Below are 15,977 nucleotides of genomic sequence, written 5' to 3'. Positions count from 1 at the left end.
ATTTCCCAAGGCTAAAGTGCCAAGTCTGTCTACACACAGTTCTGGACATTTTCTCACTGCTCCACATCTAGCCCCACACACTATCATTCACATAATATGCATATCCAGGCTACAAGGCTATGTTTAGCTGACATTCATTTAGTTGCTCTTTATGATACACATTTGTTAACCCAGCTGAAGAACGTAATAAATACCAAAAGATACATTAAAATGCTACCAACACAGAATCTTAACAATAACTGAAGGACTACAAAACAAAAACAAAGGTTAGAGCTTTAATTCACTACAAATACATAGCTCCTGCCAGTAGCAAGTGTCATAATATGGGGTTTTAATGCTCCATTTAATACGCCCCTTTTCCAAGGAAAGCACCATCTATAAGTACTTCAAGTAGTTCAATGTAGGAAAACATTAGGAGAAACTGCTGCAGGGATATCATAAAGCTGTCCGTTAGGTCGTTCTGTAACCAAAGGCTACAAAAGCAACATACTGTATATAGAGCACAGCAGTGTTTTTAAATGTATTCACTGGAAGCCAGTATGACAATCAAGATACAATAATAACCTTGTTATACAGTCCCTACTTACTTAACATCCCACTTGAGTGATTTGAAAATTCTTCAAGAGATATTAAAAGCTGAAGTAGCTAAGTCTGCTGAAAAGTCAGATTGCCCCCCAAAACCTTTGTTAGTTACTTGTTAGAAATCAAAAGTCAAGTTTTTTTCCAACTTGCAAAAGCTTTCCTTCCTAGCTGGTCAGAGGCAATTCCTGTTCACCACAGATTATTAGGCAAATGTCTATTTGCAATCATAGGATGTCTTAACTTAAAGTGCTTGCCCCCTCCCTAACACTTGCATTTATTTATGCTTTTTCATATTTTCCTTTGCCAAACTGCTGTTCATCAGCAAAATGCTATATGCCAAAAAATGTCATCTTGGCCTAGCATGGAACTTCTCTCTTCAAAATCAGAATGACCTGAACTATAAAGTGAAATTGCGAGAGAAATTTTTACTGTTTTCCTATGACTTTCAGTGAGATTCAACAGATATACAGTGAGAAAATAGGAAAGGTTTGGTACAACACACTTACCACACACTTTACAGAGAAAAATACAAAACAATTTGCAGACAAGTAAATTCTGAAATAATATAGGAAGATAGAACCAATAATCTCTGGAGGATGGAATCACTCAATATTGGCACCTTGACTGTGTAATGCTCTCCTCTCACATATTTCACTAAGGTAAAGGTAAAGGTACCACACCAACCCAAATAGGTTTTCAGTGTCAGTTAACAACTCATTTATCCATCCAGCCTGTAGCTAAACTGGATTTGGAGCTGGGCAGCTTGCCCTCCTTGATTTACTGAACTACTGTATTTCATTATAATGCTATACTTTTATAAAGCAATATACAACTAAGTCATACTCAGCAGTTCTGCTGAAATCAATAGATTTAAGTTCACTGATTTCAGTGACTCTACTTTGAATGTAACTAATGTTAGATATCAATCCTTGTGTATTATGTATTTACTTTTATATTATAACCTGCTCTGGGATTATTTTAACAAAGAATGGACAATATATTTTGTATAAATAAATAAAATCACTGGAGTCCTCAAAACGTTTTAGCATAATAATTGGGGTAAATAAATAAAGTGTATCAAAGCATGGTTTACAGAAAGGTTCTGCCTCCATCCCCCACAGCCTCAGGAATTGATACTTCAGCACCTCGCAAAGCAGAAATCCGAAAATTGAAGAAGAAGAAGAGGAGGAGGAGGAGTTTGGATCTGATATCCCACTTTATCACTATCCTAAGGAGTCTCAAAGCGACTAACAATCTCCTTTCCCTTCCTCCCCCACAACAAACACTCTGTGAGGTGAGTGAGGCTGAGAGACTTCAAAGCCGTGTGACTAGCCCAAGGTCACCCAACAGCTGCATGTGGAGGAGCAGGGAATCGAACACAGTTCACCAGATTACGAGTCCACTGCTCTTAATTACTACACCACACTGGCTCAGCAAACCCATCTTCCTACCTCTAGTAAAAACTGAAAGGGATCAAAAAGGATCATAAGTACCTCCCACAAGTCAGTCCACATAATGGCATGCCACAATCAAAGCTCAGGTGCTCTACAAAAAAAACCAGCTGCATATGACTCAAGCAAGGGAGCCAATTGATGCACTACAGGGAAGAAGCAGAAGAACAGCTGAGCTTAACCATACCTAATTTTCCTATACCTGTCTCAAATCAGTCACAGCATGGCAGAGGAGTTTCACAAGAGCTCTACAATATCAAAGACGATAAATAAAATTAGGGAGAGTCCTAAGTGATCAGGAGAGTTTGTGCCTTCAAACTGCTACTCCTAGAAAGATAATGAGCTGAAAGTAAATGAAAGAACTGAAAAAGTGGCAGTGATGGACTCTACATCAAAGAATGAAAGTGATAGGCTACTGGAGGTGGAACTGCCATTTTGTGAGTTCCATGAGGTATCAGGTAAGTTACAGAGATACTACTATGGCAGGTTTGAACACATCTCCTAGTTCATACCCTACACTCATGAAAAAATGGATATCTTCCAGAAAAGGAAAAAAAAGTATTGGGCAGAAATCTTGAGAATTTTTATTGGTGAGATCCTGTGAATATGTGGCTTCAGGAAATTATGCAGAGTCCCAAACTTGGTCTGCAGAATAAGAAGATAAATGCCACTGAGGCTCTTAAAGAAACAACTGAAAATTATTATTCAATAGTCCAAGGAATTAAAAACAGGCTAAATATAGGCAAGGTTTGTGTGGTAAACATGAATAATAGTTTGAAGAACTACTGGGAGTACAACTGAATGGTTCATGATTTGATGAACTAAAATAGAAACAAATATCAGCCTCCCAATGGGTAACAACAGATCCTAAATTATACAGTTTAGCTTGTTTTCTGGAACTTTCCTACCAACGCATCCTGATCAAAGAAATATTTCAGGTTCAACCAGCAGACTGCTGGTTTGATTTTGTATTTAATCAACCTGCAGTTTAAGCACAAGTTTGTAAGACTGATGCTCTGTACTCAATTCCCATTCTATTCTTTTTATTCATATATTTGTGAACTGATACCCCAACCCTGTTTCCAGTCTATTCAGGGACTGAATTCATACCTCCAGAACAAACTCACCTGTGCAAATGATGAGCACTCCTCCATCTCTTTTAAAGAATGCTCTTTCAAAGAAAACAACACCACCCAAAAAGGCTGCCAACATTCTTGTCCCCCAAAGTAAACCAATGCATTTTCCTGCATTAGACTATCTACAGGAACCTCATAGGTACACGACTTAAACATGAAAGGCTAGCAAAAAAAAACAAACACAAAAAAACCTGACATAGTTGTTGGGCTGCCTCTCACACAACACAGATGCTGCTGGGGGAGAGAAAAAGCCTGTAGTTTACAGCTGCCCATCTCTGCAAGAGAGCTGCTGTTCTATTTATAGGCAGACAGCTTAGTAAAGACTTTGGTGGGTTTGGGCGGAAAGGGCTTGAGATAAGATCAAGATGACTTTATAGCATGTTTTCTTTTTCAAGCATTGCTGCTTTTCTTTGACTTGATGTTCACTTCCCAGCTAGCATATTGCTCAGTCCTTCTGATACTGGTGAATGCTTCTGAGCAATGAGATCCGATGAAATGGTAACGGTTGAAAGCAACGTGACATTTTCCTTATCCTCCCTTTACAATCCTTACAAGAACTTAGAATCTATCTTCAACATCTGGTCATGTATTATTACGTGAACAGTGATCCACAGCAAATGGATAAAGGGAGAAATCTTATTCTGCCTCCTCACTCAAAAATAAACTGTCTTATTATAGGAATTTATTCTTAAATCCCATAGCAACCAGTCAGTCATATGAAGCAATGATATTTTAATTATCTGCATCATTACTGGGAATAAATGCATGTACTAGTCAACTGAAAGTTAAAACAATTACCAGGAATTAATTTGGAATTCAATAACCTCACTTCCCTCCCAAAGGATGCAATGACTCCTTAAAAGAGGAATGAGTAGTTGCAAAGAGTTGTTCAAACTGCTTTCTTTCCCCTTGCTGGCAGCTGAGTGACCTATGTGAACCAAAAGACAGAGGCTGCATGGGATTTGTGCCTTCTACCACTTCCTGACAATGTGCAGGATCTATGGTTACTTTATTTTATTATTACAGGTCCATGAGGTCCCGCTTTCTGCCATCTGCACAGGAGTCATCAGGATAATCTTAAACTTAACCAAGTCAGATGGCTCTGATTCAGCTGGTGGTTTTTGTAGACCCATGTACATATCACTGGCCATACACATCTTATCAACAATATCCAGTTGAGTTGCAGGTCTTTGCTTGTCCAGCTAATGTAGAGGCAACATTGTAGTGATAAGAAGGAGAGTTGTAGAAAGGGGGTGGCAGGTTCTGTATTCCAACTGACAGCTGAAACCTATTCATTTTCCAGCCAAACACTAACCCTGAAGTCAACAACAACAAAAAGACTACTGTACTAATATCTAAACCACCATGTTTTAAGAAGAGCCTGTCCATTCAAACACGTGTGATAGATGTGTAAAATGAAACTGAGAATACACCAAAGTTGTGAATAAGTGTGTTAAAAAGTGAACATACTTCAATAAGTACTGCCTCTGGCATGCATGGTGAGCAGCAAGCCTTCCACCTAGATGTAGAAGTGGGTGGAATCATTCAGGCGGTTGTGTGGCAATCCCTGTCATTTCCAAAGGTGCAAGGAAGGCTGGGGATTGTCCTGCACCTCCAAGGGGAAGGCTCCTGAAGATCCTTAGCTACACAGGGCCAAACCAGTAATTACTTTCCACTCCCGTATTCCTGCTTTGGAGCAGGAAAGGTGGGGAGTGGGAGTATTAGGCACTGTGACCTGAGGGTGCTCTGTGTACCTTTGAGCACTGGCACTCAGTAACACACATTCCACAGTGGCCTTATCTTCAAGAATGAATGGATGCCACTACAAAGCACTTCTGGGATGCTGTATGCAAAAGCACACACTTTTCCCCACCACCAAGCTTCTGCCACTCAGGAAAAAAATAGGGTGGATGAGCTGGAGACTACAATTTTTGGCTTGGCCAGCAAGACCAGCCAAAACTTATGGACCCCGGGGGCTTGGAGATATGCTTTGTCCTCAGAACAACCCTTTAAAGTAAACTGGCTGAGACATTGTAACTTGCACCAAGTTACCCACTGAACACTGTAACCATGTGTGGTTCTGAATTTGGGTTTTCCACATCCAAGTCCAACACTGTAGCAACTACATACACCTCACTAGCTTTCAACTGCAGTCATGAAAACAGCTTTCTTTCCCCTTTCTGTTAGCTTAGTGGCCTATGTGAACCAAGAGACAGAGGCTGCATGGGATTTATACTCATCAACTAATTCTCAAGCTATCACTAAGTCTTCAGGCAATGAGGAATCATTACTCTAAGCATCACATAATCTTTAAAGGAGACTCACAGTTAGCATACTAACTGAAATTATGATAAGAATGTCCCTTTTTGCAGTGGGGTAAAGATAAGTTAAATATTAGATTTCAGATATGATGACATCTTGGAAGATGTACTACATATGAAATTAATCCGGTGGCAGCTTTTTTTTGGTATTTCCATATTTATTTTTTTCCATATTAAGGAATGAGAATGCACACTATGAGCAGGATCCAGACTAGCTATGGATAGAACTCCACAAGATGCTGTGCTGGAGGAGAAGCAATTTTTGCAGATTCCCCCTTTCCTCTGCAGACCCCTGAAAACATGCTCTGGCAAGAACAGCATGGGAGGTGGAGTTTTGGACTATAAGAGAAAGTTGTCTTCCCTCCTTCCTCCAGCAGGAGCCTTCACCAAAGCTCAGTCTCTTCTGTTTTTGTTCACAGAAATGCAAGTCTGGATCCAACCCCATGTTGTTTGTGAGTTTGGAGGAATCCATTTGTGAACATAAAAATAAATAATGTCTGCTTCCAGACGACGTTTACTGTGCAATTGCTATGGCTTGTTAACTCATATTTAACAGGGGATCCACATGATGCAGTCATCATTCCATAAATATACATTTTCCCAGTGCTCATTCATCTTTTTTCTTATCAAAAAAATCTGACTTTGAGTAAAGGAGTGAAATAGAAGAGCAACATCTCTGCAGTTGTGGTCAGAAAAATTTCGAATTTTGAGCCACATTGGGAGGAGCTGACCTTGGGGTAGGTGAAATGATATGCTGGGAAAATCCCTCCTTTCTCTATCACAAACTTTACAGATTCAGTTACAGAGCTGTTTCTTGTCCCGCAATGCAGGTCCTTTCCCATGAAGAACACAATTCTAATATTACACATTTTGTAAAATAAGTAAATGTCTTGAGGCGCTTAGAACTTCAAATGGAAGGGACCCTGCAAAACAAGAGGCACATGAGAATTCTGTTCTCCCCAAACCACATGTCTAGGATTAGAAAGGAGAGATTCCACTAAAAATAGCAGTGTTTACTTCTGAATAAACATGTGTAGGTTCTGGCTCTAATCCTGTAAGGCCTCTTGCCCTGTGCTGCAGGCTTTAATTTTTTGTTGCTGTTGTTAAAAATAGTTTGGAATTATGGAATTGTGCTACAGTGAGTGGCAAAGCACAAGACCAGAAAACTAGGTGCATTTTTATTGGAGTACCCATGTAGCAGCAAAATATTACAACTGTCTACTGCCCATTTGAACAAATCAAAGAATATTTTAGGGAATTGTTTCCTCAACTGAAATGAACTGTCCCCAAACTCCCTACTAGTTTGTTTTTTATGGTAGTAAGGGCATGGTTAGTAGGAACACAGGTGGCACTGTGGTCTAAACCACAGAGCCTAGGACTTGCTGATCAGAAGGTTGGCGGTTCGAATCCCCACGATGGGGTGAGCTGTTTGTAAGCATTCATTATTTATTTCTTATATAACATAAATGCTAAATACATAAATTTTCATGTTTCTTTTTCAGGTGTGCAAGTTGATAACCTTCTGAAGAGGCACCAAAACACTTTAAACTAGTCAGTGAATCCATTCTGAAGGATGTCAAGTTCCAAATGATTGTAATGTGCCCTGAAAACATTAATTGAGCTGCACATAATGCAGGTGCATCTTATGCATAATGTTGATGGATGAGGAAATCACCATTAGCACATCAAACACCTGGGATTAGAGAAACATCTTGACCTGGGGCTGAAAAAATGACAAAGTCTGCACTAGGTGGGTCTCACCAGGTGAAGCATTCCACAAACCAGGGAGAAAATGGGACTACTGAAAAGGTCCTCTGTGGTTTGTTGTTATGTCTGAATTCATATACTAGTAACAAATCAATCAGGATCATTGCTTTGCCTCAAAAGGCTGCTACAACAAGGAGGCAAGAGTGATCTTGTGAAGCTGGATACTGAGCCAGTGGGAAACAAGTGGGAAACAAGCATACAAGCAACCATGGTTTGTCTGCTACACATCTGGAAGTTCAAACAATGGATACTTGACTATGGTTAGCACATACCACGGTTTCATATTATGCCTGCATCTGGTCATTTTTTCCACTTTCTAATCATGAATTGAAAATACACTTCTACAGAAGAGGAACCATTTGAGAAAATCTGGAGCAAATATGACTGAATGTGTCATTGCTTCATTAGCCCTGGTCAACAACACACATACAGCAGTTTAAATAAAATATATTGTCTGAACTACTTTGTCTCACATTTCTATTTTTAGCTAGCTGGCAACTATTTTTAAGGTCTTTATTGCTGCTGGTCCTCACCACGTCCTGTTGCACTGCAAACTACAGGTAAACCGCACTGTTAAAAATAGGACAAAGTAATGATGTAAAGAAGACTTCTTCTTAATAAAACAACATAAGCGCCAGAAAACACAGTGAATTCTAAAGCAGCAAAATACTGCAGATTGTAAAATATTATGCAACATAATTAATACTGGTTTAATTTTATTTAAAAATCTGCATTCACATTTCTCATTTATATATTTTAATGCACAAAATGTTTCATAATCTTTACCTTCCCATGCAAGGGAAGTAATCATCCCACATTCTAGATGGGTAATTGATGCTTAGGATACAATCCTACCCTCTATTTTGAACCACGGCCAAGACACACTTACAGAACACGTGATCTGCACGGAGAAGATCCCTGGCCTCAAATCTATGCATCTCAGCCATGGTGTGACAACATGACAACCTCAATGCAATGGAACCTGGCTTCTACAACACATTGCCCATTTAAGTTAGACAAGCTCCAACATATATTGTATATATTGTGTTGATGCGAAAATATTTCCTAGTTCCACAGGGTTTCTCGAGAGGCTTTTCTAGATACTTATGGGCAGCATCAGATTCCCCTTTCGAAAATGTGAAGGCAGAAATGCTTTTGAATACCAGTTTCTGGAAACCACAAGCAGGGAGAGTGCTCTAGTCCTCCAATCCTGCTTGCAGATTTCCTACAGGCATCTGGTTGGCCTCTGTGAGAACATGATGCTGGACTAGATGAGCCACTGGCATGATTCAGTAGGCTCTTTTTATGTTATTATGAACTGTTGTATCTGATTTATTTTGTTATATTTTTATTGTCATTATACATTTGCTATGGTATTTTGTAATGTTTAGTAGTTTGTAAATATTCCAAATAGTAAGTAAACTCAGCCAATGACTAAAGGGAAGTCAGGAGCAACATGGAGACAGTGTTGTGTCTATAACTAACTTTGTACAATTAGTTCCTAAACATTCATATCAATTCACAGAAATGCTTCTCTGGTTCCTGGAACCTGGAAAACACAGAGAGCCATGGGTGTCAACTTGTAAAGTGAACTCTCTTTGGGAAAATCTGAGTCTTTGCTGATCCTTTTCCCTCCAGCCCAGCTTGTGCATCAGCAAAGGTCAGTAAAGACAGGAGTATGAGTAATACTAAGCAGGCTGTAATACAAAAGTCAGTGTTTCATAACACCTAACACCTCTCCCAAAATCCTGTCTCTCTCTACAGGTCTGCTGGAATAGTATAGTATAGTGCATAGTATATATACACTATACACTATATATAGTGTACAGTGCATAGTACAGCTTTTAATGTATAATGCAATATTACGCTTTTACTGAGTCTCTCTCTCTCACACAAAACTCTGTTATTAAAGTATTGTACTTCAGATTCACAGTTTTCTTTAACACAGCCAGTCTGCCTTCAGTTTACTGCTTCCATCACTAAGCAAGGCCTGGGCTTAGTCTAAAAGGATCTTAAGCAGCAATGTTATATGCTAGAGCAGGCACAGGCAAACTCAGTCCTCCAGATGTTTTGGGACTACAACTCCCACCATCCCTGACCACTAGTCCTGTTAGCTAGGGATGGTACCACCTGTTCTTTAGTGCACACTGCTAAATAACAGGAACCTTTGATTGTTTTGTGAGCGTGAATAAGAAACTAAAGTAAAAACAGAATCTTCTGGCTAGTCATGTTTCAGGCCTTCAGGATACTTTAGATCATCTTGCCAATGGCTGAGATGCAAGCAAAGCAGTGCCTTAGCACTTGAGATTTATTGCAATGAGCACTTAAACTGTAACTCACTGGATGATTTAGGAGACTAAATTCATAGCTGAGAACTAACACTATTAGAATTCCAGAAACTCCTCAAGGCCAGTAATTGTTCAGAGTAACAGCAAGAACAAACCTAAGGTACCTATGTGGAAATGTATGTTTAGAATATATTCTTGTGGTTTACTGGAAGCATACTGTCATGTGCATATTTCTCTTTTATTGTTCAGGGCCTGTTGAACCTTCCTATATCTTAAATAGTCAACCTTATGTGACTGAGCAGCTATAAAGCTCAAATTAACATCAGGGTTGTCCTTTTCCCTGGAATTGCCATCTTTTCTTCACTCACTTCTCATGGGGAATCCTCACAAACCACTCTCAGATTATTACATTCCACTGTTTTCTGTGTTGTTGCCCAGTGTTTTTTCAGGCCCAACTTGTGGCTTTTTCTTTTTGCAGCAGCAGCCTGTTCATCATGGACAGGCAACATGCAATTAGAGCTTTTAAGGGTAACTGTTCCTTTAAACAGAAAGCTCCCGTCTGCAGGTTCAAGCCCATTCCATTTCTACCCTGGCCAGTGCAGCTGCAGGAATAGTGCTGAATTGCCCATTTGGCCAATTTCCCAACTCCCAAAGTGTGCATTAAATTAGTGGTTTCTCACCATTCCCCACTCTTTTCTTTTCATTAGAGTAAAACAGCAATACTTTACTGTAATGGAAAGAAAAGATAAAAAGCTACAATGGAAGAGAAGTCATTAATTTAACACATATTACCGTCAGGGGGTGGGGGCTAACTAACTAACTAAACAGGGAACAAATGAGTATTAATCCCCAAACCACACTTCCCAGAAAGCAGTAACATGTCTGAACCAGCAAACACGAAGCTTGCTATTAGCAATGTAAAGCATCTTAGCTAGCTGAACTTCGATATGAGTAGACATTAAAGAAGTATCTTGGCCAAGATACTGGATAACATAATGCTATATTGCGTGCTGTGAAGAATCTGCCTCACTTCCACTACCACCTAATTGCAGAAACGCAATTCCTCAGCAACATTAAAGAGTTCTAGTACGGAAGCAACCCAAGTCAGTTTTGAATAAAACCCTCAAAATGACATGCACAGTATACACATTAATCATGCATTTGTCTTCCATCTCTCATTGGAAAAGAAAAGGTGATCAAAAGCTAGAGCGGAAGTAAATGAAGAAATGTATACATAATTAAGTTAGCAAGTCACAAAATAGAGCAATTGGTAATTCTAAAATTGTTATCTTGAGAATCCAGTACTGCTTAGCTAGAGGTTTTTGTTAGATTAAAGCAATGGAAGCTTAATGGCTATACACAATTTCTGTTTATAATCCTTGTACTTAAAATGTTTATATTCACATAGCACAAGCAGAGTGTTTAGGCTTTTTACAACCACATTGACGTAGGAAATGATGCAAAGCATGGCAAGTGATTAAGTGGGAATTCAGAGAGGAGTTTGGCCTTATATGAACTATGGCAAAATATAAAACGTATCCATCCATGTCATATCTCTAATTACTGCAATTAAAACATTCTAAATTGGGAAAGGCTCATTCTTTGTTTTTCTCACTCACACCAATATGAGTCCAAATCTGAGGCTGCTGGATCCTTCCCTATTCCTAAGGGAGTCACTTCAAGTGTACTATTTAAATATGATAAAAGCATTTAAGGAAGCAGAATTTCAAATGTCTATCTTCAAACAAGATGAAGTTCAGGAATTTTCTCCAAATGTAAATGTCATAATCACCAAAGTATAGATAGCAGCTCTCCATATACAAAGAATTTGGCTACCTGAGGTAAAAAGCAAGTAATCAATTAACAGTTTATGATGTCACTGCCAGTAACTTTAAATCAGTACCCCGGAAGAAAATACTTCAGCATTAATACTACAATGTCAATAGTAGGCTTAACTACATGTTTTATGAGGTTTCCTCCTGTTTGTTTCTTTGTTTGATTAATCAACCAATCAATCAATCAATCAATCAATCAATCTATATATACTATGTATTCATAAGTTTGACCAATGCAGCAGAAATTAGAAGTGATTTTTCTATCTTAAACTTAAGGCTGTTTCCAGACTTAATAAAGAAAAAAATGTGTCATTCAGAAACTTAATATTGGTTGAAACCCACAGTTTCCCCAGAGTTCTCTCCAAATATATGTTAACTACGGGGCTCTGCTCACCATTCCCTCACTAATGCACTTCCACTTGCTGAATATTGTGCCTAATCAAGCAATCATCCCAGCCTTCCACTTCTAATCTGCAGCCCCATTTTGTACCAAATTTCACCTTTCCTCTCATAGCCATGCCTTCTCCCCACCCTTTTCTGCAACCCCTATCCCAGAGTCCACCCCAGAGTCTTCCTCCTCCATACATTCTAACTACCAAGCACCCTTTTTACCTTCACCCAGTAATGAAGCCACCGTCCCCTCCTTTTCTGCAGCCCCTTTTGTATCCCTGCTTTCATCTTCACTCCCATACCAATGCCAACTCCTCCTTCCTTTTTCTACAACTCCCCCTTTGCACACACCCTTTTTCATCCCTCCTCTACTGTCATTTCTTACAGTAGGCACTACCCCCATTTCCATGCCTCTTCTTTCCTCCTATTCTGCAGCCCATCAGTTTCTGCAGAAACCAAAATCAACGTTTGAAACCAAGATCAATGGTTTGTACGTAACAAGGAAATACTAGTGGAAAGTGAAACGTGAACACTGTGCAAGTCCTTAGTTCATCCATGTAGCAGAGGGAGAGGGGTGAGCGAGCCCAAGACTTCACTCCAGCCAATTCCAAATCATGCACACAGCACTAAACCATGCTGTTGGATTGTTGCAGTTTCCATTACCTCTGACCAAAGGCCATGCTAGTTGGGACTGATGGGAGTTGCAGTCCAACGACATCTGGAGGGAAATAGGTTCCCCATTCCTGGTTTAGCATTATGTGTGAACCAGCCAAGTTTTTCTCCTCCTGAATGTGAAACACAGTGCTGAGACATTTCAATGTCACACGACATTGTATGATGTAATGAACCTTTAAGGCAATGATTTTTTCATCCTTCATTTTTGCTCTTATTGCTATGCAACCATACGGTATGAAGACTTCCAGTTGAAGTACATATAACACTGCGTCAAAGATACAAGTAGCATCTCAGAAGCTTTGCAGGCAGCAAATGCTCCCAGGATGCACAATAGGGATTTCGAATCCTGGGTTCACAACTTGAAACATAACAAGTTATTTGCAGACTTCTGAGAGATACCAGGGGTAACTCCAATAAGATTCTTTTTTTTTCTAGTATGGCTTCATAACCATGTTGCAACACGTAGAAATTCAGTGGTTGCAGGTTTTCCTGGCACCAGATGCAGCAATAGGAAAAGCTTCCCTGGCTGAATTGCTGCTGGTCATTCAAAATAATCAAACCCATGCCAGAATAATGGAAATGTTCATGAGATACACAGCAAGGACTGCAGATGCACAGTTCAAAGAACAAGATGCAACACTCTTCTAAATTTCCAAACTCATTAAGGAACAATAGTTTTTGTGGTAGTAAAATTAAAATGGGTATGGGACACTGCAGGAAGGCCTAGGGAGGGTTAAGTGGGGACATTTAAGCAGCTCTAAGCATCCTGATGCAGCAGAGGAATTTGTGTGTGCGCGCACATACAAAGTATGACAAAGACATCAGGACTCAGCACTGTCGGGAAGGTGCCAAAGCCCCAACACACTTTGGGAGAGAACACGGGAATTGACCAACTCTCACCGAGGAAGAACTGCCACCTCTGACAGAAGGAAACCCCCTTGGGAGGTTTGGATCACCTTTGAATAGGTAGAGTCCCTCCTCCTTGTCTCTTTGCAGAAACACCTTCTCTTCTCCACCTCCACACAGACCCTTCTGCCCAGAGTCACTCATGGCTTAAAGCAAAAATGTGACAGTTGCAAGAAGGAGCCACCTCTGCTCACTCACCTGCTCTTTTTCTAAACTGCAGTAGAGATTGGACCCCTAAGACACCTAGAGGGTGCAGAGCTGAAGTACCTGTTCCTTTCCACTTCACCACCCAGAAGAGGGAGAGAGAGAATAGAATGGAGCTGGACTAGACCTACCATCAAGGCAGAGTGAGGTGACATCCCTCCTTCATTCCTCCTGAGCCCCTGCCATTTCCTTCCTTCTCAGTTACCAGGGAACAAAGCTTGCTTGTTTGCTAGGCTGGATGAACACTAGGTATCCATTGTATGCTAGGTGAGCATATAATGGAGGTCACATTAGTTGCTGCCACCTGAAAGGAGCACTCACTTCTCATTATCTGCCAGCAAAGACCCCCACCCTCTCTCTCTAGAATGACTGCTTACCATAACTTCTCACCTTCACATAACTCAAGTTATCTGCCCTTTTACAGCCAGGTGAGATGAGACCATTGCTCCTTACCAATGTCAGTAGTTGCTCACCTATCCAAGTGATACCTCTGTTAGGCCTAATCACAACCACCATGTTGCCCAGAGAAAGATTGTGCCTCCCCTTGATCACTGTTTCTACTCTTTCTTAAAGTCCTCCTCTGCCCAGTGGAGGGCAAGAAAGCAGAGACGGCCACCAACTCTACTTAGTTGCTTACACTTTGCATATGGGCTGCACCAAAATTGGATGCACGAACTTTGGGTGACATGGCAGCTTCTTAACTTACCACCTAGATAAGGAGAGTGAAGGAGAAAGAGACAGTGCCTTGTCACCTCTCACCTGCTTACTTAGTAGCCCTTCTGGGCAATATATTTGGGGTATTACTGCCACATCAGAGAGAGAGAGATAGCGTGCAGGTAAATGGTTTACTTACACACTCTCTCTGGATGGCTAGAGCTGAACCCACCACACAACCCACTGAGAAATACGAGTGAGAGAGCATGTTCGGGTAAGAAAGCTGAGATGATGACTCCTTGCTGGGACAGTTGCCTTCACTCACTCCTCTGCCTTCTCCCTCAATTCAGTGTGACAGCAAGGGCTGGGCCTATACTATATTTTATATATGCAGCTGTTTTGTATATGGTTTTTTACTGTGTGGTGAAACCGCCTCCACGGGAAGCCGTTCGTAAACGAAATACATAGATACACAACTACCCTGGGCCCCAATCCCAACCACTGCATTACCCAGAGAGCGAAGGTTGGGGTGGTGGCACGGAGCCACCCACCCCTATTGACTCCCTCCTTCTGGGTGTCGCAAAGCACGCTGCCAACCCCTGCGCCACTCAAGAAGGGTGCGCTCGCTCGGGAGAAGGAGCAGAAGCATCTTCTCCCCCAGCCCCACCTCTGCACCTTGCTCACTCAGGTGGACGAAATGCCAGGGGAGCGCAAGGACCGGCTGCTGCCTTGGCCCTTGCTCACCTGTGTGCCCTCTCGCCCTCCCTCATTGGGAGACCTAGCAACTGGGATAGATGGGAGGATGCAAGAGGTGGATGAGGGGTTCCCCACCACAACCACCACGGGCATATTTTTTTTTGCCGAAGGGCCTAATAAAACCTGCAAAGCGCAGTAGCCATGGGGGGGGGGGGTTGGCATAGACCATGAGGGGAAGGGCAAAGGGCGATGGAAGTGCCACCCCTGCTGCTGACGAGAGGGCCGGGTTAGGGGAACGCGCTGAAGGGCTGCTGGAGAGCCCAGGCCCTGCACGGCAGCGCCGTTTACCCGGGGCTGGTCTGGGGAGGAGAGAGTGGGAATGAAATGGAGGATGGGAAGGAGGCTGAGGGGAGGGGGAAGCGCATAACCACCACCACCTCCTCCTCCTCCTCTCCCCTGAAGGCCCGACCCTTACAGCGCTCACCTTCTGGCGGATCTGCCCGGACGTGGAGACCTTGCGGATGAGCTTTTGCGGGGAGCCGGGCTCTTGCTCCGGCTCGCTGTCCGACGACTCCTCAGTCGCCACCGGAGGGGCAGCGGCGGTGGCCCCGGCCTGGGGCTGCGAGGCGCCCGCCGCCGCCGCCGCCATGCTGCACCGTGAGGAGCAGGGCGGGCAGCACCACCTAGCGCCGCAAGCGCCGCGGTGCAAGCCGGCCAGCCAGGGAGGAGGGAGCGCGGGCGGGCGGGGAGCTTGCTGTGGGGAGCGGAGAGGCGTCCGCAGCGGACGTGGCCGCCCTCTGGCGGGTCGGTTCTGCACTGGTCCTGAGGCGACCTCCTCAGGCCCCTAAAGTGGCTTGAAGCGAATAGGGGGGACGAAAAGGGATGCGACGGCGGCAGCCTCTCGGGAAGGCTGTTAGTTCGCGCGCGGGGAATTAAGAATGCGGCCCCCCCCGCGCGCGTCCTACTCGCCCATCTTTTTGCAGGGCGGGTGTATTGAGGGGTTGCTGACCATGTTAAAATATTGCCGTGTCCTCAGTGAACGTCGCAGCACATCGATCTGAATCTGGCGTAA

At 42.3% G+C, this 15,977-nt stretch overlaps 1 protein-coding gene across 5 annotated transcripts in view; it reads right to left on the bottom strand.

The window, feature by feature from the left end:
* Positions 1 to 15,558, bottom strand: part of DGKD (diacylglycerol kinase delta) — a 76,758-nt gene extending 61,200 nt beyond the window's left edge. For 4 of the 5 annotated variants that reach the window (XM_082223787.1, XM_082223790.1, XM_082223791.1 and 1 more), the window contains exon 1: positions 15,390 to 15,558. In XM_082223787.1, the coding sequence (XP_082079913.1) occupies positions 15,390 to 15,554 (165 nt within the window). In that variant the 5' untranslated portion in view covers positions 15,555 to 15,558. Of the gene's footprint in view, positions 1 to 3,160; positions 3,181 to 15,389 lie in introns of those variants that run through there. The other variant, XM_082223788.1, reaches the window with a different exon arrangement.
* Between the last annotated feature and the right edge of the window lie 419 nt (positions 15,559 to 15,977).

Source organism: Podarcis vaucheri, assembly GCF_965113315.1.
Source record: "Podarcis vaucheri genome assembly, chromosome: 5".
Taxonomy (NCBI): domain Eukaryota; kingdom Metazoa; phylum Chordata; class Lepidosauria; order Squamata; family Lacertidae; genus Podarcis; species Podarcis vaucheri.
This window is presented reverse-complemented; position numbering and strand designations above follow the sequence as displayed.